General features: G+C 37.6%; 2 protein-coding genes across 2 annotated transcripts in view; both read right to left on the reverse strand.

Moving 5' to 3' along the window:
- LOC103466246 (uncharacterized) overlaps nucleotides 1-18,757 on the reverse strand; it is a 48,031-nt gene extending 29,274 nt beyond the window's left edge. The window contains exons 1-10 of the mRNA XM_081607999.1: nucleotides 18,482-18,757; nucleotides 17,389-17,476; nucleotides 17,203-17,310; nucleotides 16,801-16,987; nucleotides 15,746-15,871; nucleotides 14,516-14,639; nucleotides 13,977-14,046; nucleotides 11,794-11,908; nucleotides 11,437-11,554; nucleotides 8,261-8,373 (exon numbers count right to left, since the gene is read on the reverse strand). Coding sequence (XP_081464125.1) covers nucleotides 8,261-8,373; nucleotides 11,437-11,554; nucleotides 11,794-11,908; nucleotides 13,977-14,046; nucleotides 14,516-14,639; nucleotides 15,746-15,871; nucleotides 16,801-16,987; nucleotides 17,203-17,310; nucleotides 17,389-17,476; nucleotides 18,482-18,627 — 1,195 coding nt within the window. The 5' untranslated portion in view covers nucleotides 18,628-18,757. The remainder of the gene's footprint in view (nucleotides 1-8,260; nucleotides 8,374-11,436; nucleotides 11,555-11,793; nucleotides 11,909-13,976; nucleotides 14,047-14,515; nucleotides 14,640-15,745; nucleotides 15,872-16,800; nucleotides 16,988-17,202; nucleotides 17,311-17,388; nucleotides 17,477-18,481) is intronic.
- Nucleotides 18,758-19,676: 919 nt separating this feature from the next.
- Nucleotides 19,677-25,485, reverse strand: olfml1 (olfactomedin-like 1). Its single transcript, XM_081608000.1, has 9 exons — nucleotides 25,333-25,485; nucleotides 25,024-25,238; nucleotides 24,161-24,264; nucleotides 23,878-24,068; nucleotides 23,651-23,754; nucleotides 22,511-22,699; nucleotides 21,313-21,493; nucleotides 20,229-20,388; nucleotides 19,677-20,086 (listed from the first exon to the last, which is right to left on the reverse strand). Exons 2-9 carry the CDS (start codon nucleotides 25,153-25,155, stop codon nucleotides 19,930-19,932), a joined length of 1,218 nt encoding a protein of 405 aa, XP_081464126.1. The 5' UTR covers nucleotides 25,156-25,238; nucleotides 25,333-25,485; the 3' UTR covers nucleotides 19,677-19,929.
- Between the last annotated feature and the right edge of the window lie 363 nt (nucleotides 25,486-25,848).

A 25,848-nucleotide genomic window follows, 5' to 3' on the forward strand; every position in this document is an offset into this window, starting at 1 on the left:
TTTGTCTGACATTGTCTTGAAACCAAACCACCTTCTCTAATTGCCCAAGTAACTAAGTTCTAAGTTTTAATTCGCTATAAAAACAACAATGCCAGCTACATTTTCATTGATTAGGCAGTTTATTCCATAACATTGCATAAACAGAAGAAGTGCTTAATTTTAATATCAAAATTAAGTAGGAATAGTAGTTTTCTTATCTACTGTGCGCCATTTCTTTAGGTTTATGGGTTGGTGATGTAACTACTCAGAATGTTAGGTAACTTCATGCAAATGCTGAAATTCAAGCACCAAACAGGTTTTTGATTTAATGACTTCATAATTAGTTGCAAAACAGATGTCCTTGGCCCACAGCAACCTGAGCATTAATGAGTACCAGCCTTGCAGAAGAGTGTGAAGAGTGAAAGAGAGAGTCTAATTATGATAGCAAAAAACTCATTCACGTACTTTCCTTTCTCAGCAAGACTAGTAGGCTCCCTCGTCAGTGATGATTCACTTACATTTCAGCAATAGTTTTGGTATCTGGTCTGGTTATCAAGTCACTATGATTAACCCATCAATCACACTCTAGACGCATAATAGAAGCATATAAATATTGCACGGTCTGCCAATGGTGAAATGCATCTTAATTATGCAGCAGTGGCTGTGGAAGGTTGTTTTGGGTTACTGGTTGAAATTAAAGCTGAGTCACTGCACTGAGGCCAAAGCAGAAGGCAGACAGGAAGACAACGGAGCAGGTATCCTGGGAGCCCGCTGAGGAGAACGGGTCCCTGGCATCTGCTACAGTACAGGGAGAGAAATATATATATAAAAAAAGAGACAGAAAAATGGAAGACACACTGGGAATGAAAAAGATGCAGTCAAAACAAAGAGGAAAGAGATTTTCTGAAAAATTAAAGGAATGATGAAGGAGAAAGAAGGCAAGGGTTGTGAAGTGGAAAGATAAGGAGGTGTAGATTAAAACAGGAGGAGAAAGAATAGACACAAAAAGGAGGAGAATAAAAGAGGTAAGCAGCCTCTAGAGGACAGAAGAACACGCCTTTGTGTTCTCAGCCCCTCTTAGCCTGAGTAAGCATAATTTTAAATCACATCAACTTTCTTCAAATGCTGACTCAGCCTTCTGTTATGGACAGGCAACAAATGCCTGCTCTCGCTAGGACAACGCTAAACACACAGGCAGGCCAGGCTGGTTTGACCTTTAAGAAAGTTTTTTTTCTAGTTTACTACAAGAGCAACGAGACGAGTAAGAATGAGCTGGTACAATTAAAGATTATTTCTTTTTTTCTATGTTACAAAAGTAACATTGGTTACAGTCATCTACGAGACATTTTGTCTATTTATTTAATTTGAATTAAACCCCTGCTAAACTCACACCTAACAGTAATTTGATCATTTTCAAGTAAACTTTCATATTGGCCCCAGTATCGTCTACTTTTTTGCCAGCCTGCTCTTTATAGAGTAAAACTAAGAAGTACGTAAGCTGATTTTGGACGGTTAATTAGTCAGGCTATGTGCTCTGGTAGTCAGCTGCTTCACGTTTCACTTGTAGCCTGCAGAGTGTATCTAAAGTGTGCCAACTTAAAGGACTAATTCAGTCTTTTAGTGGTTGCACAATTTGCCTCGTATGCTGATTTGCCACATAAGTCGACAATAGCAAACTATAGGAAACTTGTAAACTATTGAATTGGACTATCTTGAATGTTGTTACACAATGCAATCCTAGTGCAAAATCCAAAGATTTACTGCATTCTTGGTGGAGTTAGAGAGGACTGATGTGTTGCTGTGGTAATCCAATAAATTATGATCAAAAAACAGATAATGAAAGTCTTTGGACAGAGATAATTTTGGATGCTGCAGCTTCCTGTCGGTTTGATGTGAGAAGAAAGTAGAGATGTGCCGATCAGGTGTTTTCCTGGCGATTCCGATCACCCATCAATCAATCAATCAAATTTTATTTGCATAGCACATTTCAGCAGCAAGGCATTTCAAAGTGCTTTAAATAATTAAAATAAAAACAGCATGTGACATTGAATAAACAGTGAGAAAGAAAGATTTAAAAAAAAGATAAAAACATTAAAACCCGCACTCCTTTTAGGACTTCAGTTAAACGTCGTTTAACTGGGACTCTACCCCTCTGGGACTTTAGTCAAAAACACCGTTTGACAAGGACTCCAACCTCTAGGTTTTTAGCCAACTGGGACTCTAAACCCCGTAGGACTTTAGTTAAATGTCGTTTAACTGGGACGTTTTCCGTGGGGCTTTACATCATTAAAACGTAAACAGTGAGAAAGAGAAATAAAAAGAAATTAAAAAGTAAAGATAAAAAGATAGTTTTAAATTAAAGAGATAAAAAAAAAAGATTAAAAAGGTAAAAACATATCAAAGACATCAAAACCTGCACTCTAACCCTAATTTAGCCATAAGCAACTCTAAACAGGTGGGTTTAAAGTTGAGATTTAAAGGCACCCAGTGTTTCAGCTGTTTTACAGTTTTCTGGAAGTTTGTTCCAAATCTGTGGTGCATAGAAACTGAATGCTGCTTCTCCTCGTCTGGTTCTGGTTCTGGGGATGCAGAGCAGACCAGAACCAGAAGATCTGAGGGGTCTAGACGGTTGGTACAACAATAACAGATCTTTAAGGTATTGTGGTGCTAAACTGTTCAGTGATTTATAAACTAACATCAGTATTTTAAAGTCTATTCTTTGAACTACAGGGAGCCAGTGTAGGGACTTTAAAACTGGTGTTATGTGCTCTATCTTCCTGATTTTAGTGAGAACCCTAGCAGCAGCATTCTGGATCAGCTGCAGCTGTTTGATTGATTTATTAGTCAGACCAGTGAAGACGCTGTTGCAGTAATCAATGCGGCTAAAGATAAATGCATGGATGAGTTTCTCTAGATCGCGCTGAGACATAAGTCCTCTAATCCTAGAGATGTTCTTCAGGTGATAGAAGGCTGAAGGCTCAGGTCAGAGTCCATCACTACTCCCAGGTTTCGGGCCTGAGCGCTGGTTTTTAGTTGTAATAACTGAAGCTGCGCATTGATTCTAGTTCGCTCATCTTTAGATCCAAAGATAATAACTTCCGTTTTGTTTCTGTTCAGCTGGAGAAAGTTTTGGCACATCCACACATTGATCTGTTCTAAGCATCTATTCAGTGATTGGATGGGTTCAGAGTCACCTGGTGACATAGTGATGTAGAGCTGCGTATGATCCGCATAATTGTGGTAGCTAATCCTATTTCCTGTTATAACCTGAGCCAGTGGGAGCATATAAATATTGAAAAGAAGGGGTCCTAGGATTGAACCTTGGGGTATCCCACATGTGACCTTTGACCTCTCTGATGAGAAGTTTCCGATTGAAATAAAGAAATCCCTGTTCTTTATGCAAGATTCAAACCAGAGGAGCACTGTACCGGAGAGTCCGACCCAACTCTCCAGTCGATTCAGTAAAATGTCGTGGTCAACAGTGTCGAAAGCTGCACTGAGGTCCAACAGAATCAGCACTGTGGTTCTCCCACAGTCCGTATTTATATGGAAGTCATTGAACACTTTTACAAGGGCCGCCTCCGTGCTGTGGTGAGCACAAAAACCAGACTGGAAGGAGTTAAAGCAGTTTGTTATTGTTAGGAAGTTATTTAATCGTTTAAAAACACCTTTTTCAATAATTTTGCTGATGTATGGGAGGTTGGAGATCGGCCTGTAATTCTGCAGTAGTGATTTGTCTAGATTGTTCTTTTTTATCAGTGGTTTGATAACTGCTGTTTTCAAGGCCTGGGGGAAACACATGGAGAGCGATGAGTTTACTATTTGGATCAGATCAGTAGCAACGACAGGCAGGACTTTCTTAAAGAAATGTGTGGGTAGAACATTCAGACAGCAGGAACCGGAGCTTAATTGACTTATGTCTTCTAGGGTTTTATAATTAAGTAGTTGAAAATGGGTCATTTTTCCTGCATTTGTTTTGTTTGGGGGCAGCATTGGTACCGTCTTTGGAGTAGATGTGCAGATTAGTCCTCTGATATTTTGAATTTTCTCTGAAAAGAAACTGGAAAACTTGTTGCAGGCGGCATTAGATTGAAGTTCAGGTGGCAACGTCATCGGAGGATTTGTGAGCCTGTCAACAGTAGCAAATAAAGCTCGAGCGTTGTTAGTGTTTTTGTTTATGACATCTGCAAAGAAAGCCTCTCTTGCATGTTTTAGTGTTGTGTGATAGTTACGTAGTCTTTCCTTGTAGATGTCATAATAAACGTGCAATTGAGCTTTATGCCATCTCTGTTTGGCCCTACGGCAGAGTTGTCTTGCAGATTGAACTATTTGTGCATTTCTCCAAGGAGATTTCTTCCTACCAGTCACAACCTTCACTTTAATGGGGGCAATGTAATCAATGATATCTGAAAGTTTGCACTGAAAATCATCTACCAACTTATCTATGTCACTATAGCTTAAGGGCGAGGAAGAAGAGTAGATTTGATTAAATGTTTCTGCTGTGTTTTCTGTGAAAGTACATTTTGTGACAGTAACTGTTTGTCCAAGTGGGTTAACGGATAAAGAACTGTCAAAGATAACAGCAAAGTGATCTGACAGGGCGACATCAGTTACAGAGATATTGGAAATATTCACACCCTTACTGATAACCAGGTCCAGTGTGTGTCCTTGAGTGTGTGTTGCTTGTTTAACATGTTGTGTTAAACCAAAACTCTCTAGTATATTACAGAGCTTTGTTGCCCCTCGATCTTGGGGGTTGTCAACATGAATGCTGAAATCACCGACAATTATTAAACAATCATAATCAATGCATATGAGAGATAGAAGCTCATTCAAGTCCGTAAAGAAACCTTCCTCATATGTTGGGGGCCGATCACCGATACCGATCACATGATTATTATTTTTTTAATCATAAGCACTACCGGTTAAATTATGTGGAAAAAGGAACCATGAATTCACCTTAATTTAGACAAAAGCTTTTAAATAGCTTTTTCCAAGAAAAAAACAAAACAGGCATTGTGCAAATTGTACTGCTATCAATAATGCTATCTTTAACAGACTGAAAACATATGAAGGCTCTGAAGAGGCTAAATAATGTAAAGAGTCAAAATAAAACCTCTCAACATTGCCAAAAGATTCAAGTACAAAACTTAACATTCAAAGGCAAATACAGGATCCATTACAATAAACAATCCTGAGTTACTGAATGAAAACTTCCTGATAGCATGGCGGCTAGCTGATTACTGCTAGTTCTGATTGGCTGTTTCTGACTGAGCGGAGTAATTATGCAGAACAGGGAGGAGATCGATTATTTTTTTTAGAGATTATCTGTCTCATGTTAGGACAGCGAAAGTTTTAATACGTATGTAAAATGTATTTTTTTAGGTTAGATGCTGCAGCTTTAAGCAGAGGTTCGGTGTGAGAGTCACTACCAGGTGGAGCAGAAACGGCTGCATCTGTTTCTGCTCCACCGCTGGTGTAGCAGCGGTTCAACAGCGAGATCAGAACCAGCATCTTACATCGCAGCTCGATGACTTAAATAATTTTGCGGGTTATTTGTTTAGCTTTCTGACCGTCATGCTAATCCAGGTGAGTGTTTGTAGCTGTGCGCTGCTTTACCTGCTATCTGATCCTCCATATGTCTTTTTTACTGCAATGAGCCTCAATGTAGCCAAACTCCGTCAAGTATGGCATTGTTTTTATGCCATATTAGATTCATCGTGTTGATGCATTTTGACGTGCTTCAATTTTCCGCCGCAACACGCAAACTTCCCCATTCACTCAGTGCGTTATAGTTCCACATCGCTTAGGATTTGCTGCTGCGCGCTTGCGCAGTGTGAAGGAAAGAGGAGACCAGCTGCACCGGCAGGCTGCAAAATGAGATGCAGGTGATCAGTTTGTGTGATCGGCAACAAGAGACCGTGATCGGCGATCACACACCATTATGATCGGTGGCCAATCGATCGGCACATCTCTAGAAGAAAGTGTTACATTTATGGGAGAAGCTAATATTCCATGTTTCTTCTTTTTAGGAAGACAATAATTAACTACACTATAAAACATGTTATTCAGAAAAACAACAAATATTTTAACAAAAACTAAAATATTTTTTTAGTTTTTGCTAAAACTAAAAATAAGTGCAATATTGCACAAATATTGCACTTCCCTGTTAAGTGCAATAAAAGAGTAAAATTCAAAACCGGTGTCTTTGTCAAATCATCGTGATTGTGTTTTTATTTGATGATTCAGCAGCCTTGTAGTTAAAAGAAACAACAAAAATGTTCAAAAGGTTCAGCATAAGCTACTCATGTTCAAAAGCAAGGAGAGGAAATTCTTTCCCACCATTTGATGCCGCTTCAGACGCAGCGTAGCATGACAAGATTAAACAATGTGACGTATTGAGAGGACCTCACATACAGGTCTTGACAGAGGACTTTTTTTTTCTCTCAGATCATTTAAGCAACCTTACAGTAATGTTTTTTTTAAAAAAAGAACTGTAAAATCTTCACACTCATCTCTCATTATGGACAATGTTGCTTTTTGATGCTAAAAACAGGACTTAGTGTTTGCATTTCTGCATTTCAGACATTTCCCTGAGGAAAGTTTCAACATTTCTGTGCAATCTCATTAAAAATGCTCCAATGTGGAGATTAAAGAAAAAGGACCACCGAATGCTGGTAACCTGAACTGATGAGGTAATAAAAACCACTCAGATAGAATTTAATTTGAAAATGATAAAATATAGAGGGAGTGAGTGAAAATCTGATAGAGAGAGAGAAAGCAGTAAAACAGCCTCAGTAGGCACCAAATGAATCAGCTCAATTTTCCCAGCTGTCTTGGGGGCTAGACAGTCTGACAGGCCAGAAAATAAGGATGACTCATCTCGATTCACAGACACACACACACACACACACACGTGTGCGTGTATATATATATATATATATATATATATATATATATATACATACATATACGCACACGGTGATGGGGATGGATTATCTCCAGTATAAAACGATCACACTCGCACACACTCACAGTAGAGGTTTTTTTGTTCTTTTTCAAACACATTTATTGTTTCAAACACGCAAACCCAGATATCCGCATGCTAACCTTCATCATTTATATGTGCAGCAATTTATCTTTTTCTTTTTTCCATGATGCTTTTATGTGGCCATGTCTGTTTTTGAATGTGCTGCTGTTGCTCTCGGCATCTTTTTCACTGCCTCATTGGGATGAATAAAGTTTTATTGAATTGAATTTACAATCCAAGAGCGTAAAAAAATGGTTTTGAGCCATTAAAATGTATTAAGATCTGTAGATTTCGGCATTTTTGGTCTCTTTAGGAAAGTGTCTGGTTTTCCTAAAGAGAAGCCAGACACCAAACCGTTTGTGGGCTCTCAGTTTTAAGGCTCAGCAAATAAAAGAAAGCAACACACAAGCAAGACTAATACCCTGCAGTCACCAACATGTGACTCATCTATTAGCCTTTTCTCAGCCTGTCAGGATGCACCAACACACACACGCGCGCGCACACGCACCCACACACACACCCACACACACACACACAGAAGCATCTGTGCACAGCGTGCTCTCACATGCACGTTCATAAGACACTTGCATTCCAACGTGTCTTTAGAGAGGATCAGACTCCGGTGGTGAGGGGTTTCCAGATTGTGTGTGGGTGATATCTGAACAAGCTTCAAAAGACATCAGCTCCTTTGATCTTTCCAGTTACACTCTCAGACTCTCTTGTACACACATGTGCACATGAGATTCTTCCTTTTTATTTTTATTTTTTTTTACACAGGAATTTTATGTCTGGTTTTCTGAAGAATTCACTTTTATAAAAAGTCTGCTTCCTTGAGCAGCTTTTTAAAAAAAATGTATACATTTATATAATCAAAACCAGAAAAGTTTATTTCTAGAGTATTGGTTATTCACTTGTATATGCTAGCCATTTCATATTCATCAATTCAGTTGTTGGAAATATAACTTTTATAACAAGCAATTGATATTTTTAAAGCTGGATGGATTTTTTTTATCAACTTTAACATGTTTTTTGATTAGTAAAAATGAATTATTAAGGCAGTATTCTCAGGAACATGCAGAACTATTATTCAACCACTTGCAGAGTGAGAAAACTGGCAGTGAAACAACAAAGCTAAAGTGAATTATCCTCAATAAGATACCAGCGTTTGATAAACAGCACAGGGTTCAAATGGTCCTTTTTGTTCTGGGAACAAACACGCAGTGTTAGCATGTCTTTTTTTTCCCACTTTACCTGTTTCGGGTTCATGGTGGCTCTCATCCAGCAGCAAGCTATTCATGCATTTAAGCTCCCAGTCCTGGACCTCAGTTTTCCACAGTGCAGAAACCAGTACAGTGTAGCGGGCCCTGCAGAAGGAAATGTGTTTGGAGGAGAGCGAAATGGGGGTTAAGAAATATTACTGGAAATTGCCAATATGTGTTTGCATGCATTTAAGAAAATTATGTTAAAATACTACAGATTTATACTGGATGTTTTTTGTTACTGGGTTTGGTTGAGCACACAAGACAGACTAAAACAAGTAGGGAAAACAGATACAGCAGGAATACAGAGCCGAATATAAACATTTTTACAGTGTGTTTAGTTTTCACAGATTCACCTATTTCTGGATTTTCCTCTGGAAAATAACTCAAAATTATTCACAGAATATTTGTCAACTAGCAAATTTATCATATCCAACATATTCTAACATCTAACATCGATTGCAGTGTTCTGGCCGATCACCGATACTTAAAAAGCATGATCTGCCAATTCTCATTTCTGGAAAATAACTTTATTGTAGCCACCAGTTATCCCTACATGATACTGATTCATTTGGCATATATAGTTTTTTGTAGAGTGCTTGTGTATCTTGACTTTTCTTTTTATATTTGAAGTTTAATGTAAGAAGGAATCAGGACCATGACAGACAGATGTAGGAAAAACAAACAAACAAACAAACAAACAAAAACATCTCACAAAATAGCTTCACCGTTGTGGTTTGAAGCACAAAAATCATTAGGTATGTGCAAAGTCAGCCTCTATGTCATTACTTTTGCTAACCTGGATCTGTGTAAAACCATCGTATAATCTATTTGGTGGATCATAAATTTAGTTATTTTGTTCCATACCTGTATATAGATTAATCTTAAACACATCCTTGGACTGTTTTCTTCAAAACTGGATCTGTTAAAGCCCCAACATCCAATTTGTAGGTTACTGTTATCAGGTGTTAATGAAGATACGGATCACATTTACGAAAAGTTTTTTTCTACCGTTTCTCCCTTTCATGTGGAAAAAATGGGACAATTATTAATTCACTTATAAAAAAATACACAACATCAAACCAACAAATAAACTACAGTATCCATGGTTTTAAGATTTAAATAAGTGACAAAAATTTGAGCTTTCAATGAAGCCAGCTTTCCCAGTGAGAAGTAAACAAATGATGTGTCAAATCCTTTAACTGAATGAAGGCATCAGTACCACAAAAAGGACAAATGAATGAATGAAAAGAAGCACAGAGGAAGACATGGGGATCAGAAAAAAAAGAGACTGTGGGAGGACGGATGGCACAAGAAGGTCATGGGGATTATAAAGAAAGAAGTTTAGAATACAAAAAAAACAAATAAGCTAATAAAAACAGAGTCTATAGAGGATGAGTTGGAAGGAAACGCAGGGCTTGCGTGGGATGGAGACTGATAGAGATGGGACTGTTTGCAGGAGACAACGCATTAAAAAAAGATAAAGACAAATGCATTTCAGAAAAGTAAAGGTTAAATGCTCTGCATTAATACATGTTATGTCCACATAACATGTACAATTGATTAAACAGAATCTGAAAGAAAAATCAGCAAATACTGGATACTACTGGCTCATGTTAGTGTAAACATCTAAGTGATTTGATTCTAATTTTATAATATATTGTGAAATTTTCCAAAATTGTCGAAAACACAGAATTCCGTTAAGCATTTCAGGACTTTGTGCAGTAATATAGAAATGACACTTGTTTAAAACCGCAAACATGTTCAAATACAAGAAATTACTGCAAATCAAGTTCACACTAATGTTTGTTGAGCTTCCTTAATCTTGTGCAAATGCTTATAATCTGCTGATCCTACGTACTGCCTTTGAGGCCACATGTCTGTCTTATTAAATTTTAAAGTCCAACTTCCATCGGTATTGACATTTTCTGTTTCTCAATAAATTAATGCAATTGTTTAACATACGTTTGTATAAACAGGCACCACGCAAAGGGATATCCTAATGCTGCAAGAACACAAGCCACAGCCTGAGATGGGGAAAAAAATAAAGCTGAGACTGACGATAGTCTCCCTCCCAATTTCCTATCTCCTTGCTGCTTTTTGACCCGACAGCACTTAACCTTTTTTTTCCCTCTCATCATTTTGTACTATTCCCAGGATCTTCCCAGTGTAAGGAGATCCCGTCCAGTCATACCACTTAGTGTTGACTTCTGACCAACCTTTCGCAACAATGCCAAGAAGGCAACAATGACTTCTCAATGTGATGTGGTGGCAGTCTGCCCACTGAAAACCAGAGCAAGAACAAAACCGGTTTGTGAATGGTTGCCTTAATTTATGCATGAACAAACTGCAAAAGAGGTTCACACATGGATCAAAATGTGATCAAGCAAATATCTGCATAATTCAGCTATATAAGGTGGAAAAACATGAATAGCATTTTAGGATGAGCAGCTGTAAAGATATTTTCCAAAATAAATGTCCTTAGTTACACTCCTCGAAGTTACCAGCACTTACTAAACCAGAGGGTTTAGACCAATTATGATCCAAAATGCTGGAACTATGAAAACCTCACATGGGTAAAACTGCAGTGTCTTAAGGGAGCATATATTTATGCAAAGATGATCAACTAGATCTTAATTATTAACTTGCATCAGTTCTTCCATAGACACATGCTTCATAAATCAGGTTCAGTGACCCTACCAAGTTGCCATAACTACAGCTCCATGTCAGCAAACATGTCAGTCGCCATGTGACTCTTGTATTCAACATTGCAAGAGATAGAAAACTGAGACAGAAAGCTGCTCTGACTGCCATTGAAGGAACAAATTCAGCAAAAAGGATGTCATCCAAGCTTCAAAAAAAAAAAAAAAAAAACCTTCCTCGGAATCATGGACCACCTTGTTTTTCCAAAACGCTCAGCATCTGAACATCTCCAGTTCTGACACCCTGATTGAGATTCATGAATAGATCTATTTGGAGTTGAGCCTAAAACCTCGGCTGCACATTTCTAAAGACGACACATTCTTTTAGATAATTCATGAGGGACATTTCTGAGGCAACATATTTTAGAAAACAAAATTCAAATTATGTCTCCATACTTGTGTTTCCACCCAGTAAAGCAATGATGTGTGCCTGGATTTTTTATGCTATAAAATAAATGTCACTTACATCTCCACTGGCACTCTTAATAGCAGGGGTAACATTGTTCCTTCATCATTCAGCTCCATCAGTCGAGGCTCCAGAAGTTCGATGATGGTCAGAGCAGTTCGGAACACAGCTTGCAGGCCTATCCAGAGAAAACCCTTTTTAAAAATAATGTCCATCTTGCAAAGTTACAGAATAACGTCAGCTCTTCCTTTGGATTACAAGAGAATATCAAATTCAGTGCAGGTGAAACACAAATACTCACTGGCATAGACGACTCAAATTTAATGAACTGTCATTTTAAAATATATATATATATATTTTTACGTGTTGGTGTGTGTGTGTGTGTGTGTGTGTGTGCGTGTGTGTGTGCCTGCCTGCCTTGTAAAATGATGAGGTCCCAGACAGCGAGAACAGAGTCCCAGCAGGGCAGGGAAGTGAAGAGGGTGAGAAACCATGGCATCACAAAATGGACTAATAAGACTCCAGCCGAGTCCTGCAGGGAGGATGACACAACGGGAAAGCTTGACTTGGCATAACCAACAACGTATTCAAGATGTGTTTTACAGATACATGGATGACAAATCTGTTCTTTAAATTGATCCCAAGTCAAGCATCCAACAACACTTGTGTATTGTAAAAACTCTGAATGACAAACTTCTTTGGCCACTTCCCCTTGGAGGTGTGTTTGCACAAACATTTTCTGTCATTTGATCTGTGAAAAATACCAAAGGTAATAGACTGATTTGAAACCTTTGTATAATTTATATTTTTATTGTGTGTATATATATAAATTGCAGAGCAAAGACTGAAAAGAGTCAGTGGAGGAGAAAGTTTTCCCCTGTGCTTCCTTGAAAGAAAACATTGGCTAAAAGCTGTCATTTTAGGACAAGAGTGGATGAGTTGACTTTAGCCAACACCACCTTCCCACACATCTAATTTCTAAAGCAGTAAAAAACTAATTTTAACTGATAACAGTACAGAAAAAAAAACAGTATTTAGACAAGCCACAACATGCAATTCTATTCCTGTTTGCACATGCTTTAAATGGCGCTCCATGAAGAAGAAAAAAGAAGACTCAAAGAGGATTATGTGATGGCCACGACTGAGAAATGTACACCAGTGGGATCAAGTGGGATTGCTTCATCTCATGTGGGCCTGCTAGTGCACCTATCTGGTGAACAAACAGCCACTAAATAAGTTTCCACCCCCCAAAAAAAATTTAATAAAATAAATTTGTTTTAACACAGATTTTAAAGTTTGTTTTACAGGGCTGCTGCGAGACAGTTTTCCTTTTTGCATCCTTTTGCTTAACATTACTAGAAAATAACTTATTTCACCCTTTAACTGATGTGTGTAAATGTTGCATCGAATCAATTTGGAAAAATATGTAGGGATACAAATTATCTGTTTGATTCAACTGACCGGTCCTTACGCAACCTGCATCAAACCAGAAGACTAAATGCACCAAATGAAAGGTTTGGTGCCGTACACGTTTTTGTACGGCAGGAAAGTGACATCCCAGGAATGTGCTCAATGTAGAACTGCATCAACAACAATGACGAGCCTAAAGCCAATAGGTGATGGCAGAGGAGGCCCAGCTGATGATGGATTCATTACACAGCTCCCTAAGCAGAGGACTTACTTATTACTTGACTATGACATGGACTTGATAGTGTGCTGAATATTTCTCTCTTTTCAGAGCCTCCAAAGTCCACAGTAAACAGAACAGCCTAGTTTACTCCCATTTATTTGCTTTCCCCAAAATTGTGGCCGGGCATGGGGCAGGACAAGAGTTTCAGCAAAAATACAATTGGTGTTGCTTACACATATATGTTAAGCAAAAAATTTAATCCAGTCAGTTTTTTTTTATTTTTACACCGAAAAGCAAACACTCATACTGTTTGAGAGAAAATAATACAAGTTATTATAATGGAATCTGTAATATTTAGTTATTGGTATTCTGAGATGTAGACTTCTGTAAGAATATAGTAAAAACCAAATCACTAAAGTAGGAGCCAATAAGCCAGGGTTTGTTAGTTAAATTTGTCATTTGTTCCAGTGGCAAGCCTGTGGACAAGCATGCAGGCTATAGCTTTGTAATTCTAGTGGATAGTTTAAAACTATGACTCCCTATTTTGACTCAGTGCTTTGATTACAGAACACATGACATTTTACCTGACAGTGTTTTTTATTGCGCTACCTCCTCTATTACAATTGCAAAGCAATATTGAGATGATGAATCTCAAAACTTCTGAATGATCGCTCAAGTAATAATTTGTTCATTTTTTTATTAACAGCACAAGCAGGTTTCCCCCCTGAACCCCTAAGTTTCCTTAGAAAAAAAATCCTTAAGGACAGAGAGTACGAGTGAAAAAAAAAATCAAACATAAGCACATGATAGAGAAGAACACTTTGAAAGAATGAGATGAGTGCAGTAAAGTTTTCTATCACTGCTGTTTAGATCAACACTGAGGATTTTCTTAAGTACGGAAAAAAAAAACATCTAAGCCTATAAACACTACGTTGTTGGCAAGTAAAGCCAAAGGCCTTTTGTTTCTCACCAAGTGCTTGGAGAGCCGAGCCTTCCGGTGTTTGAGGAACTGATCAAAGACCTTCACTTGATGTTGGACTCTGATCAGAAGAAGAATAAAAATGTCGATTTTGTTTGATTGTAGTGGAATAGAGAGAGACAGAGGCGGATACAACAAAAAAAGGATTTTGAACGCAGTTTCAGGAGATGAATTTAACATGCACTGAAAAGAGAATGCAGAAACGAAATGCTTTCATCATCTGTCTCTTGTACATAAACCTACACAAAAAACATCACTACTCCGATGCTTTTTGCTACATATTGTAAAGTTTATTTTTTGATAAAATAAACAGATTCAGAACCAGAAAGCTGTGGATAATATCAACATCCTTAAGCTCATTTAGATCAAAGTTTTAAAGAACTCTTAAGACTGAGTGGATTCAGAAATCAGAAATAAATGCCAAGTACTTGAAGAGTAAATGCTTTTCCAGGCAAATTTCATGGATTTCTCAGAAAACTGGAATATAATTTTTCCAAATGTTGTTGTGCACCTTCGAACTCAGTTCTTACTTTGTGAGACTGAGGTCAAACAGTTCAGCCAGATATTTGGATTTATCCAACAAGGCTGTCAGAGCCCAGAAAGCCTCTTCCTCTCCCAGCTGCATCAGCAGCACAGCAGCTATGTAGGACATCCCTGTGAAACAAACAAGAAAGCACACACGGTATGATTTTTTCTGGATGACAAAGTACAAATTAGATTCAACGCAAATATTGTAAACATGGGAACATGTAGTTAATAGGCTGTATATTGCTTGAAACGCTTTTATAGTGGTTGTGTCTAACAGAGCAACTACAATAAATACATGTTTCCTTACTGATCCTACAGAGAGAGACAACAAAAACATTTTTTCCTTTTCTCATCTAGTCCATTTATTGGGTCAAATTATTTTTCACATAACAGTTTTAATGAAATATCACTTGAAATTGGAGTAACTTGCTGCCAAGGTCTTACACAATACAGCAGACAAGATTTAGCAAGGCTTTATATTTATTTAGATTACTTTTACTTCTTTGGTTTAAATTTGCATGTAATGAAAGGCAAATTCTTCAAAAGAAAAATATTTATTTTATTTCTTATTGTTTATAATCACCAAGGTACTTCTCTTATTTAAACTAAACTAGAGCAGAAATGTCAGAACAGAACCTCATTCACTGATTGTAAGATGCATCGGCTTTTTTTATTTTTTATTTTTTTAAGTAAAGCATGTTTAATACATTGCCCTCCACATTTATTGTAACTCCTTCAAGATGGGGACAAAAAATAAAAAAAATAAAATAAAATGAAATAAAATAAAACAAAACATCAAACTACATAATTATTGTCCTCTACTACCATCTTCTGTTCATAAAGTGTATTGCAGTCCCCTCTTCTGAAAACTCCCGACATTTGTAAATATTGTTGGAAAAAGTTTAAAATTTTTCTTTCAGTGCTAAAACACAAGTGTAAGTAGTATAAATAACAGACTTGCTTTATTTCGAATGCAATGCTGCATATTGTTATTACAGGGTGTAAATGGAAGAAAAATATAGACACAGCTGTGTCACCTCAGGGAAATGCAAATAAACATGTACAACGAGATACTTGTAAATATATGAACTCTCCTTTAAAGACAGTGATGTCTACCTGCAGACAATGACTTTGCATAAAGACAAAGTTTGCATAAGTAAGGTTTTTAAGCTGAGAGGACAAGTCAGGAACAGAGAGAAAGCCAGAGGTGTGCAGTTATGAGAAAACGTTACCTTGGCTGTAACCAACTTGTGGATTGTATTTTGCATAAGCAACAAGGACTCTGAAGAGTTTAGCCTGACCCTCGATGGCCTCTGAGCTCTGTCCCATCAGGGACCGGTGGGTTGGAAAGGATCGCTCTGTGGTCGGATGAGATCCCACACAATAAACAACATGAATTTCTTCTACTCAGCCTAAATCATTATAAAAGGTAATGTCTTATCTTAACACTTTGTAATGCATAAACAAATGATTACAGAGAAGTAGTGTGGCATGCATGATGGAAAAATTAGGGATTAAAATCATATGATTGGAAGTAAATCAACCTAAAAACAAAGGTCGCTTATATTGTTTACCCCTTCACATATATCTTGAAAAAACTGGTAAAATGGAGAGAAAAAAAAATCAGTAGTGCTGTGATGAAGTTTTTGCACCCTTGTTTTTTTTTTTTTGTTATCTTTGAATGTTTGAGATTAGACAAATTTCAATATCAAAGATAGCTTAAATAAATACAAAAGCTGTCTGAAACAACCAATCACTATGTACAGTTTTTAACAGTCAAATTTTTAAATTAGAAATTAACTGAAAAAGACAAAAAAAAAAATAAATCTGGAAAGCTGGGTTCAGTTTCACCACCCACACCCAGGATTGATCACTGCCAGACCTATAGAATCATAAAATCCAAAAGGCCACAAGATATCAAAGCTACACGTCATCCCTTAGAAATCCAACTGGGATTGTCTGAATCAAAACAACTCGGGAAAGAAGAGTGGGCCACACACAATGATGAACAGCTGTTACGGTTAAGTGGAGCACAGAAAGCTGCTTATGTGGCATTTCTATTTTCTCTTTGAGAAAACTTGGTTTGGTCAACTTTTTTTTTACATCAAAACAAAATCTGCTTTTTTGTTATGTACTCAGGCAATCTTTTTCTCGTGTTGACATGTGTTTAATCATATAAAACAAATGTATCTAACAAAAACAGAAGAGCTCTTTAAATGCTTTTTCACAGCACTGCAATGTCAGGAATGGAGTAAGACTTTAAATGTGTTTTTCCATACGAACTCACGTAGGTCCAGGGCGATCTGTCTGAACAGAGTTATTTCATCGATAGAGTAGCAATTTGAGTCTGAGAGCTGTCGCTGCTTCAAACCCAGATCATTCTGAGTGTCGCTCAGCGTGGCGATCGCAGACAAAATGCCATATTCACTGACGCCCAAATCCACAAGGGGCCCTCGAACTTCTGACAAACATGTCTGTTTAGGGCAAAAAACAAACAAAAAAAAAAAAAAAACAAGTATAAACTTTTCTTATAAGAAAACGTATAATGTTTCATCTGTTGAAGAATAAAAGAACTGTTTTGAGATTAATAAGTTAATGATGTGTTGTAAAGACAAACTGTAACAAAAGGGACAAAACACACACACACAACACATAAATATCATGTAAAAACAGAGAATCTGTAATTTACCTGGTAGTTGAAGTCACTACATTCTCTCACACCGTCAATGTTCAGAAGGCACTTCCACACTCTCCCTCGCAAACTTGGAGGAATGCCCATCCGGATAAAGCGTTCAATCTGAAAACAATAAGTTGAAGAACAAACAAGCTTGGACAGTAAGGAACAAGATTTCACTGTTTCTTACATAGATCTAACCTGACTCTTGCAGATGAAGCTGGCTCCATTCCAGTAGCTGAGCAGTTCACACAGCTCCTTCACCCTCACCGAGCTAAGCTGGGGGTAGCTGACAGAAAACATTTGTGGAATAACCTTCAATGTTGTTCGCCCACAGCAATATAGCCAGTCATGTTTTCAATGTTCTCCTGTTATTGGAAATTATAGGTCATGGAGTTAGAAGGTCCACGAGGAAAATCCAAACGTCCCTCCCCAAAGGGAAACTCTGCAGCTTATTCGTAAAGATACATAAAGGTTTTTCGACAAGTTCAGGTCCCAGTTTTGCTGATATAGTCATTTGGCTTTCAGTGGTCATTTCAGGCTTTCAGTAGTTAGTTCTGCCAGTTGGGGAAATAACTGGATGCTGAATGTTTTGAATTTTTGTTTTAGTATTACGATACAGCAGAACAATGGTACTTTTGTAAAAAAAAAATAAAAAATCAATACATCCTGAGAATCTAATTCTGGACAAAGCCTCCACCGCTGAGTGTGGGTGTAGGTTGAAAAGCCCCTAGAATTATTGTATAGACTGTTCCCAGTCTCTCTCTTTTGTGGAATCATGAACCATTCCATTAAATCATGCAAGGCCTGCTTTGCTTTGGATGGTCTTCTGATTCATGACTCCCTGGATGAGTTAAAATTAACTCCCGGAGTAATTTTGATAGGCCAGTCCCCCCCACACCATTCCATATAGAGACTCTCACAGTGCTTTGTTAGTCCCAAAATCTCAGGAAGGGATGTGTAACAATTTCCAGTTCTAGAAATGTCAGTGACTTCTCTTCTGCTCTTAAAATACTTAAGCTCAGGTCAAAATGCACTATTTTGTGAGAATTTTTCTGCTTACTTCATGTGGTCACAGGTTCTTAAGCCTAATTTATTGTTTTTTTTAAAGGTCTGCTAATAATCTAGTGTGTGTCAAGTAATATTGAACTTAATCTGGTATTTAATCAGACTGAAACAACTTTTTACATCACAAAATGAAAAGCACATCTTTAGCCTTATCAGGTCATTACAAGCCTGGATTGTATTAATTTCACGGAACTAAACCAGCATTAATTAGGTCAACGTGTCGCACCTGTAATCGTGACATCTGTGGTGAAGTTTTTGCTCCCTTCTGTTGGTAAAAGCAAAGCCGAATTCATCAAAACGTTCACTCTCACTGCGCCTTTTATCTGTTGGGTTTCTCCAGCTGGCGCTACTGCTGCTGCTTCTTCTTTTCATTTTACTTTCTTTTTTCAATCTACTAAGTTTTGATAAAATAGCGTGATTAAGTACGTTCCTAAACGACTCGCTTTTGTTCAACTACTCTCAAACTCAACGAAATTCAAATTTGAGAACGCCCCTAATCCTACGTCACGAAGCGTCACTGGATTATTTTTCTTATACCATAACATTGGCAAAATAATTCCGATTAGGTGCTATAATTTATTTAGAATAGTAAATGTAGTTTCGGAATAGTTTAAAATATCTTAACAAATCTGGTTCTTTGTGAAATGAAAATACCCGGGATAAAGACTTTCGTTCTTCTTCTTGTTGTTTAACTCTTTACCTACCGTTCAGCCTGTGAAATGACCGGGCTAAAAGTGACGACAAGAAGCGAGGGAAGAGTTGCTATCTTGAGCATAAAAAATACAGTCAAAGCACGTCGATAGTTTAATAAAACGCGCTGTACGAGCAATGGCAGACGGTAATACGAGTCCCTTTCTCCGCCGCTATCCAAGCCGGTTGGAAAATGATGCGGACCCGGACCAAGTCACAAGATGCCAAAAAGGTGACCTGTCATTGGCGAACTTTATGATAAATTACTTATGCAGTATTGTTGTTTATTCTTAATGAGGTCGAGGAAAGCCAAATTAAAGATTTTTTAAAAGTCGAAATTTTTAATTAAAAGGGGGGGGGGGGAAGCCACGGTGTACTTTAATATTTATTTGCGTCGATATCTGGAAATGCGAATGAATGAAATAGTATTAATTTTCAGAAAGAAGCTTTTATGTATAGATATCACAAACCAAAGCAGACCACATTCAGCTGGACTGATTCCCTACCCACCCACTCCCTCTCTTTAGAAGATGGATGCCCACTTTCATTTTTAATACATGTAGAGCTTTGATAGATAGATAGATAGATAGATAGATAGATAGATAGATAGATAGATAGATAGATAGATAGATAGATAGATAGATAGATAGATAGATAGATAGTATCATATCTAACATGAATTAAACATTATCATTCCAAAGTCATCTAAAATTATGTTCACCCAGCCAAAATGCACACAACTTATGTTATCTTTATTGCTCTGACACAAACACTAAGCTTTGTATGAAACAATGATAACCATGACTACTAAAGAACACATCCATTGCCAGCAAAGGATGAATGAAGTAACATTTGATGAGATCCATCAAATTCCTTGATGCTTTAATTGTAATTTTTTAGGGGGTGGAGGATAGGTCTATCTGACATGTTATAGATGTTAATGCAGGTTTTGACGCTGAGTAAAGAGTAAAAAGAAAACATGTTTCACTGGGTTGTAACTTGGGCATTGCTGCGAGTTTCCACTTTGTATATTGTCTGGTAGCCATCATCCCAGGCATACAGCTGTTTATCTCCTGGGTGATAATGGATGCTGCTGTGGCTGGTGTAGCGCTTTGGGAAGAACATCACTGGACTCTCATTGCTGCATGGACACAACATAGAAAACATAAAATATTTAAGCACATCCATTTAAAATGTGTCAAACTGCAGTTTATGATTTTAGTGTGCGTCGTTGGTAAGCCTGACCTTTATGGCTGCACACTCAGACTGCGTTGTACACTAACCTGTGAATGGTGTCATGGATGTCATACAGACACTGGATGGTGGAGCGACCTCCATAGCGTGTGTTGTAGACCACGTAAAGCGTCCCACATATCAGGAAAGCCCCCTCAGCGTCACTGCTTCTGCACTGTGTGTCCCAGGTGTACTCCACTGCTAAATTTACTGGTGAAAACAACATTTGTTAAAATGGTATCCACCGGTTATTGGCAGTTCTTGCCTGAATGTCAACCTGGACAAACCCGGGCTTTCTCCACCCCCCAACAATTACATTTGTTAAATGGTTGGAACAGATTACTAGGTGGTCCTGCACAAAGCATGCAAGCTATAGCCTTCCTATTTTTGTTAGCAGAAAGTAAATGTATAAAAGCAATAGCAAACTTGTTCAGGGTACAACTGAAACAAAGATTTTGTACAAATATTGTATACACCAAAAGAAATTGTGGGGAATATAATTATTTATTAATTAAGAAGAGACTCTTAATCCTTAGGGCTGATGTTAAGAAAATTGAAGCTCTCTTAAATCTTTTGAATGCAAGATTTTAATCCATTATTAACAATCTCTCCACATGTAGCTGTGGACTGTCCCTCAACTTTGTCATGATTATTCTCTCAGCATGAGCCAAGCCTTGATAGTAGCAACAGACTGATTGTGAGTGGTGGTCATTTTACGTTTCTTCCTATAATCAATAATAATAATGGAGAATGTTTAATGGTGGAAAACATAACCCTGTTTCTTCCTAATTAACTACTCTTTCGCATTGTCTCCAATGGTAAATGGTCCTGGTATACTTTTTTCTGGACAGAGCCATTCATTGACATATTGTTTTTATCCACGCTTTAGCTTACTGAATATGAACTCAACCTTATTGTCTTGTTAGATGAGGTTTTCTTGTCAATCGAATATAATAAATTGAATATTAATTAAAATTTAGAGGTGTACTGATAACAGGTTTTATTATAGTTTGTTTAAAGATTAACTGAAGTTATTTGAGAAATGTTGGTAGTTTTTATTTGAGTGCAACACAGCCCTATCATTAATGAATTAAGTAAAAAAAAAAATAATTCTACAGTAGAAGGTCGTCACACCTTTGTCTAGCTTGGTGATGACCAGGTTTCCTCCGTACTCAAGATCCGCATGAATAACCCAGAGGCCAAGCTCGTCTACAGCCATGTCCAGGTAAGTGTTGGGATTGAGGCTGTAGACGGGAAGACGTCCTGCTCCGGGAAGAAGGGTGCTATCCACCACAGTGCCATTCAGAAGATCCACCTTTAAATGTGATGAGAAATAATTTAAAGAATACAAACTGTGCTCATCAACAAAGAAAATGGAGCCTGAGTTTTTCTTGTTCGGAACAGATCATCTATCCATTCACTGTCTTATGCAAGGTCACAGAGGTAACAGGTCCGAAAGTAGAATCCAAACGTTCCTATTATGCTTTTCAGCATAAGGATCATTTGGTGTTCCCAAGCCAAAAGGAATGTATAGTTCATCTGGTACCCTTTGCCCTCGTCCTAGTGGAACATGTCATGAAAACCTCAAAATGAAGTCGATCGAAATTCAGCTTAATTAAAGGTACAGTTGTTATTGCCGACAGCAAATTCTAGAAACCCTACAAAGGAAAATCTTTTAGCTGCTTCTCTCTGGAATGTGATTCTTAGTCATGATCCAGATTTCTTAATTACAGATGAGAATTGGAATGTAAATATAAGTTGGAAGCTATTTTTTCAAGCTTACCTGGTTTCTTTATTATAGAACACATTTGTACAGAGAAAGGCTCAATCCATCTATTCATTGCATGTTCCATGCACAATAATCTCATGTTTGAGAAAGAAACAAAGACAATTGAACCCCAAATCTGAAAAAAAATGGTGTTCATGCACTTTTTGGTGTGAACTGGTTGTAAAAATGCAATTTCCCCATAAACACTCAGAGTTTCCTAGGAAAATTAGCTTCATTGGAACAAACTTGTTTCTTTTGGCACAGTGTTCTCTGTGTCCTCAGTTAACACAGTGGGACAAAGAAAAGAGCACAGAACTATGTTCCTGTTGTCAACGATTCCTTAAAATGACCAGACTGAAGGCCAACAGCTGCCATGAGTTTAACAGATTATCTGTGTGAAATCATGTTCAGGGTGATAAACTATGCAGTCAGAGACTGTTCTTTATAACACCAATAACAGAACATGAACTTGCAGTTCCTCTCTATGCTGTTTGTTTTTTTCTTTCTTTGCTTGATGTAGCTCAATAGAGAAAAGCACTTTGACAAAAATTTTCAGTGACAAACCTTCAGTATTTCATTGGGTGTATCTGCCTTGTGGCAATACAGAAATCCATTGTAGATCACGTGACCCGTGCCCTGCCAGTAAAAAGGCAGCTGCACCTCTTTTGCTGGAGGTGTGGAAGTCTTTGTGAAACTCTTCAGAGATTTGTACTCCAGAATGGTGTTGTTACGAAATCCACTGAATAAATACACCTGGAAGAGAAAAGGCAAAAAAAAAGAACATGTAAGGAAACAGATATTATTTTTTTCATTGACGCAAAACCCAGCCTGCTAATTGGTGAATAAAGACAATACTACTTCATACCTAATTACTTGGGGATATTTTTAGATAATTTTGACTTTAAAGGCAGCCACATCCCCAAAGATTCCCCACATGGTCCTTAATATGAGTCATAAACAGAGAATCTGAAAAGACTAACTTTTAACATACACATAGAATATATAGAGCGCATTTAAAAATATACAGATTAGCAGGGTAACTACACATTTCCACAACTTTCTAGTCTAGAGTATGGATATGCATCCATATGGATGCATATCCATCCATAAGCTTGGATGGATATGCATCTCCATATGGATGGAGATGCACATCCATATGGATACGCTTCCATCCATATGGAAGCATGGATGGATGGATGGATGGATGGATGGATGGATGGATGGATGGATGGATGGATGGATGGATGGATGGATGGATGGATGGATGGATGGAAGGAAGGAAAGGTGCATGGACATACTGATAGATTGATGTACCAATGAATGGATAGACATAGATACAACATTCAACAAAATGTGGTTATAATAATAACAAAAGAAAATAATAATTTTCATTCCGTTTTTATGCTCACCTTGATGTTGAAGTAGCTTAATTCAATTCTTGCATAGAAACCCTTGATCAAAACTTGTAATATTTTGGAATTTTATTTGTCTCTGATGTGATTATGTGAAAATTTGATGTCATTATATCAGGAAAATATAATGTTTTGTGATATTAATATCAACAAAGAAGTCACTGAAAACTTAGCTGAGTAGGGATAATAACACTACTAAGGACAGCATATTTTGATTGTAACTGGATAAGAAAACTGATGCAGCCCCATAATAACACAGTGACAGTCACTGTATTTTTCAGATATTAAATACCTTATTTGATCCTTCAGAAGGGTCCTTGAACCAGCATCCATTTGGATCTCCAGATTTCTTCACAATCTTAAGAGACTTGATTTGACTCAGAGCCGTGCTGCAGTCTAGATATATTGCATAAGACCAAGAAAAAAATAGTCTTACAAAACAAAATCACTGAAAACTTTTATTAATCTCTTTTCCTCTTGCATTATTTTCCAGCATTCCTCTATGCAAATGCTACCTACCATTCTCGACATTTATCTTGGCCTTCTTCTTCAGCTGCTCCAGTTCTACTGCTTTTACCTGCTGCTCTAGCAGTGCTTCCTCCATCTCAATGTTAGACTGAGTGGGAATTTTGTTCTCCAAATATTCCAGCTCCCTCTCCACCCGGTCAACACGCACAGAAACACTGTCCACCTGGCTCTTTACTTCTGATCTAAGAAGGAAAAAACATATATGTATGAGTCAGAAGAATCAATTTTGTCATTTGAATCATGTCTTGTTCTCAGATAATTCAGGGAGGATTACCTCAAGCTGCTCAGAGTGGACAGATATCCTCTGACTTCAGAGGAGAGGTCATAGGTTTTCTGGGTGGCACTCACTGTGTTTTGCTCACATAGACTGAGACGCTCCTGGTTTTATTCATAGCGGGAAGGAATAGAATGAATACAAATAAAGTTGTTATTTTATGTACATAGCAACATTTTAAATGAACATAAGAGATAATTACATAAAATACAGTATCTTTAGTTAGAATAGAGAACAAATTTTACTCACTAAGAAATACTTTAGTCGTTTAATTATTTAACCTTGCTGATCCAAACAACCAGAAAAAAACTGAACATAGTTTTAGAATCACTTCTTAGCTTTATTTTATTGTCACACTATTTTATTCTGTATTAGATGAAGAATATTAACATTTATTGACATTTTGGTACTCCACCTTGATTTACATTTTAATAAGTATCCATAGCTAAACTTTTGATACTTTTATGGTGTTATATTGTGACCTCCCCGGTGTGTTTAGTATTAGACTCCACTTTAAGTCCATTCTCTCAAAAACAGAAAAGAAATTTCATTTAAGAAGCAAGAGGACTGAGCATGCATTTTAGCCCATCTAGTGAGGAATATTGGGCTTTTCCATGCATTAAAAGCAAATAGTTATTCTGTGTTGGCTCATCCAGATTCCTATACCAGGAGTTCCTAATAAAAAACAGTCAGATAGCTGAAAGCGTGCCAAAACATTGCAGCCAGATGATCTGGCAGGCGCAAAATCCAAAGAAAACACAAACTCTTTGAAAACAAGGTGATAAAGAAGAAAAATGTCCGGTGTGGAATAAGTATTAAAGGTGGCAAGTTATTGAGGAAAAGTAATGCAGAAATGAACTCACCTCCATCTGAACAAGCCTTCTCTCTAGATACTGGATTATGAAGGCATCTTGGGAGGAACCCTGGCTCTGGACGGATCCCAAAGTCAGGCACAGAGATAAAAGCAACAGCAGAACCATCCTCGTTGATGCCATTTCCCCGTGTCTCGATTCCCAAAACGTCCCTGAAAAAACCTGAAACTGCTGTGACGTCTTCAGTGGTTTTGCCCTGAAATGACCTGTAATAACAACAAAATCCTCCCTTAAACTTCTATCAGGCTCCAACAAGAATGTGCTGGAAAAATCCTAAAAGAAAGGCAGCTTCAGGCACACTTTATAACATTCCTCCTGTACTAAGAGCAGTTCTTGATTCCTTGCTTGACTGCTTTTCCTTTCTTCTTGCTGCTGTCAGTCTTTCAGCTCATGAACTTTCTGCCTGTGCTCAGTTGCTGGATCAAACTTTTCTTTGCCCACAGTCCCTCCCAATCTCCCACTCTCCCAGTCTTTCTGCATGCCTCTCTTTCATTCTCCTCCTCTCCGGATTTTGTACATTTGTGGTATGAAAGAGGATGCCAGTAGAGGAGGGGGGAAAGACAGAGAGTGAGCTAGAAATAAGCAAAACCTTTGGATCCATTTAGAGTTTTTTGGAGCTGGAATACTCCCCGGTTGGCTTATGGACACATCCTCAGTTCCACGCAGATGTGGAAATACAAAAGGTGTCAGCTACGCAGTAAATTGCTGCCTAGCTTTACATTTGCATATGTAAACAATAAAAAATAGATATGCCAATATGTGTAGACTTTTTTTTCTCCTATTGATGTTAAAACATGCCAACATGAATTTTATTTC

This window comes from Poecilia reticulata, chromosome 6 (assembly GCF_904066995.2).
Source record: "Poecilia reticulata chromosome 6, P_reticulata-male-v2, whole genome shotgun sequence".
NCBI lineage: Eukaryota > Metazoa > Chordata > Actinopteri > Cyprinodontiformes > Poeciliidae > Poecilia > Poecilia reticulata.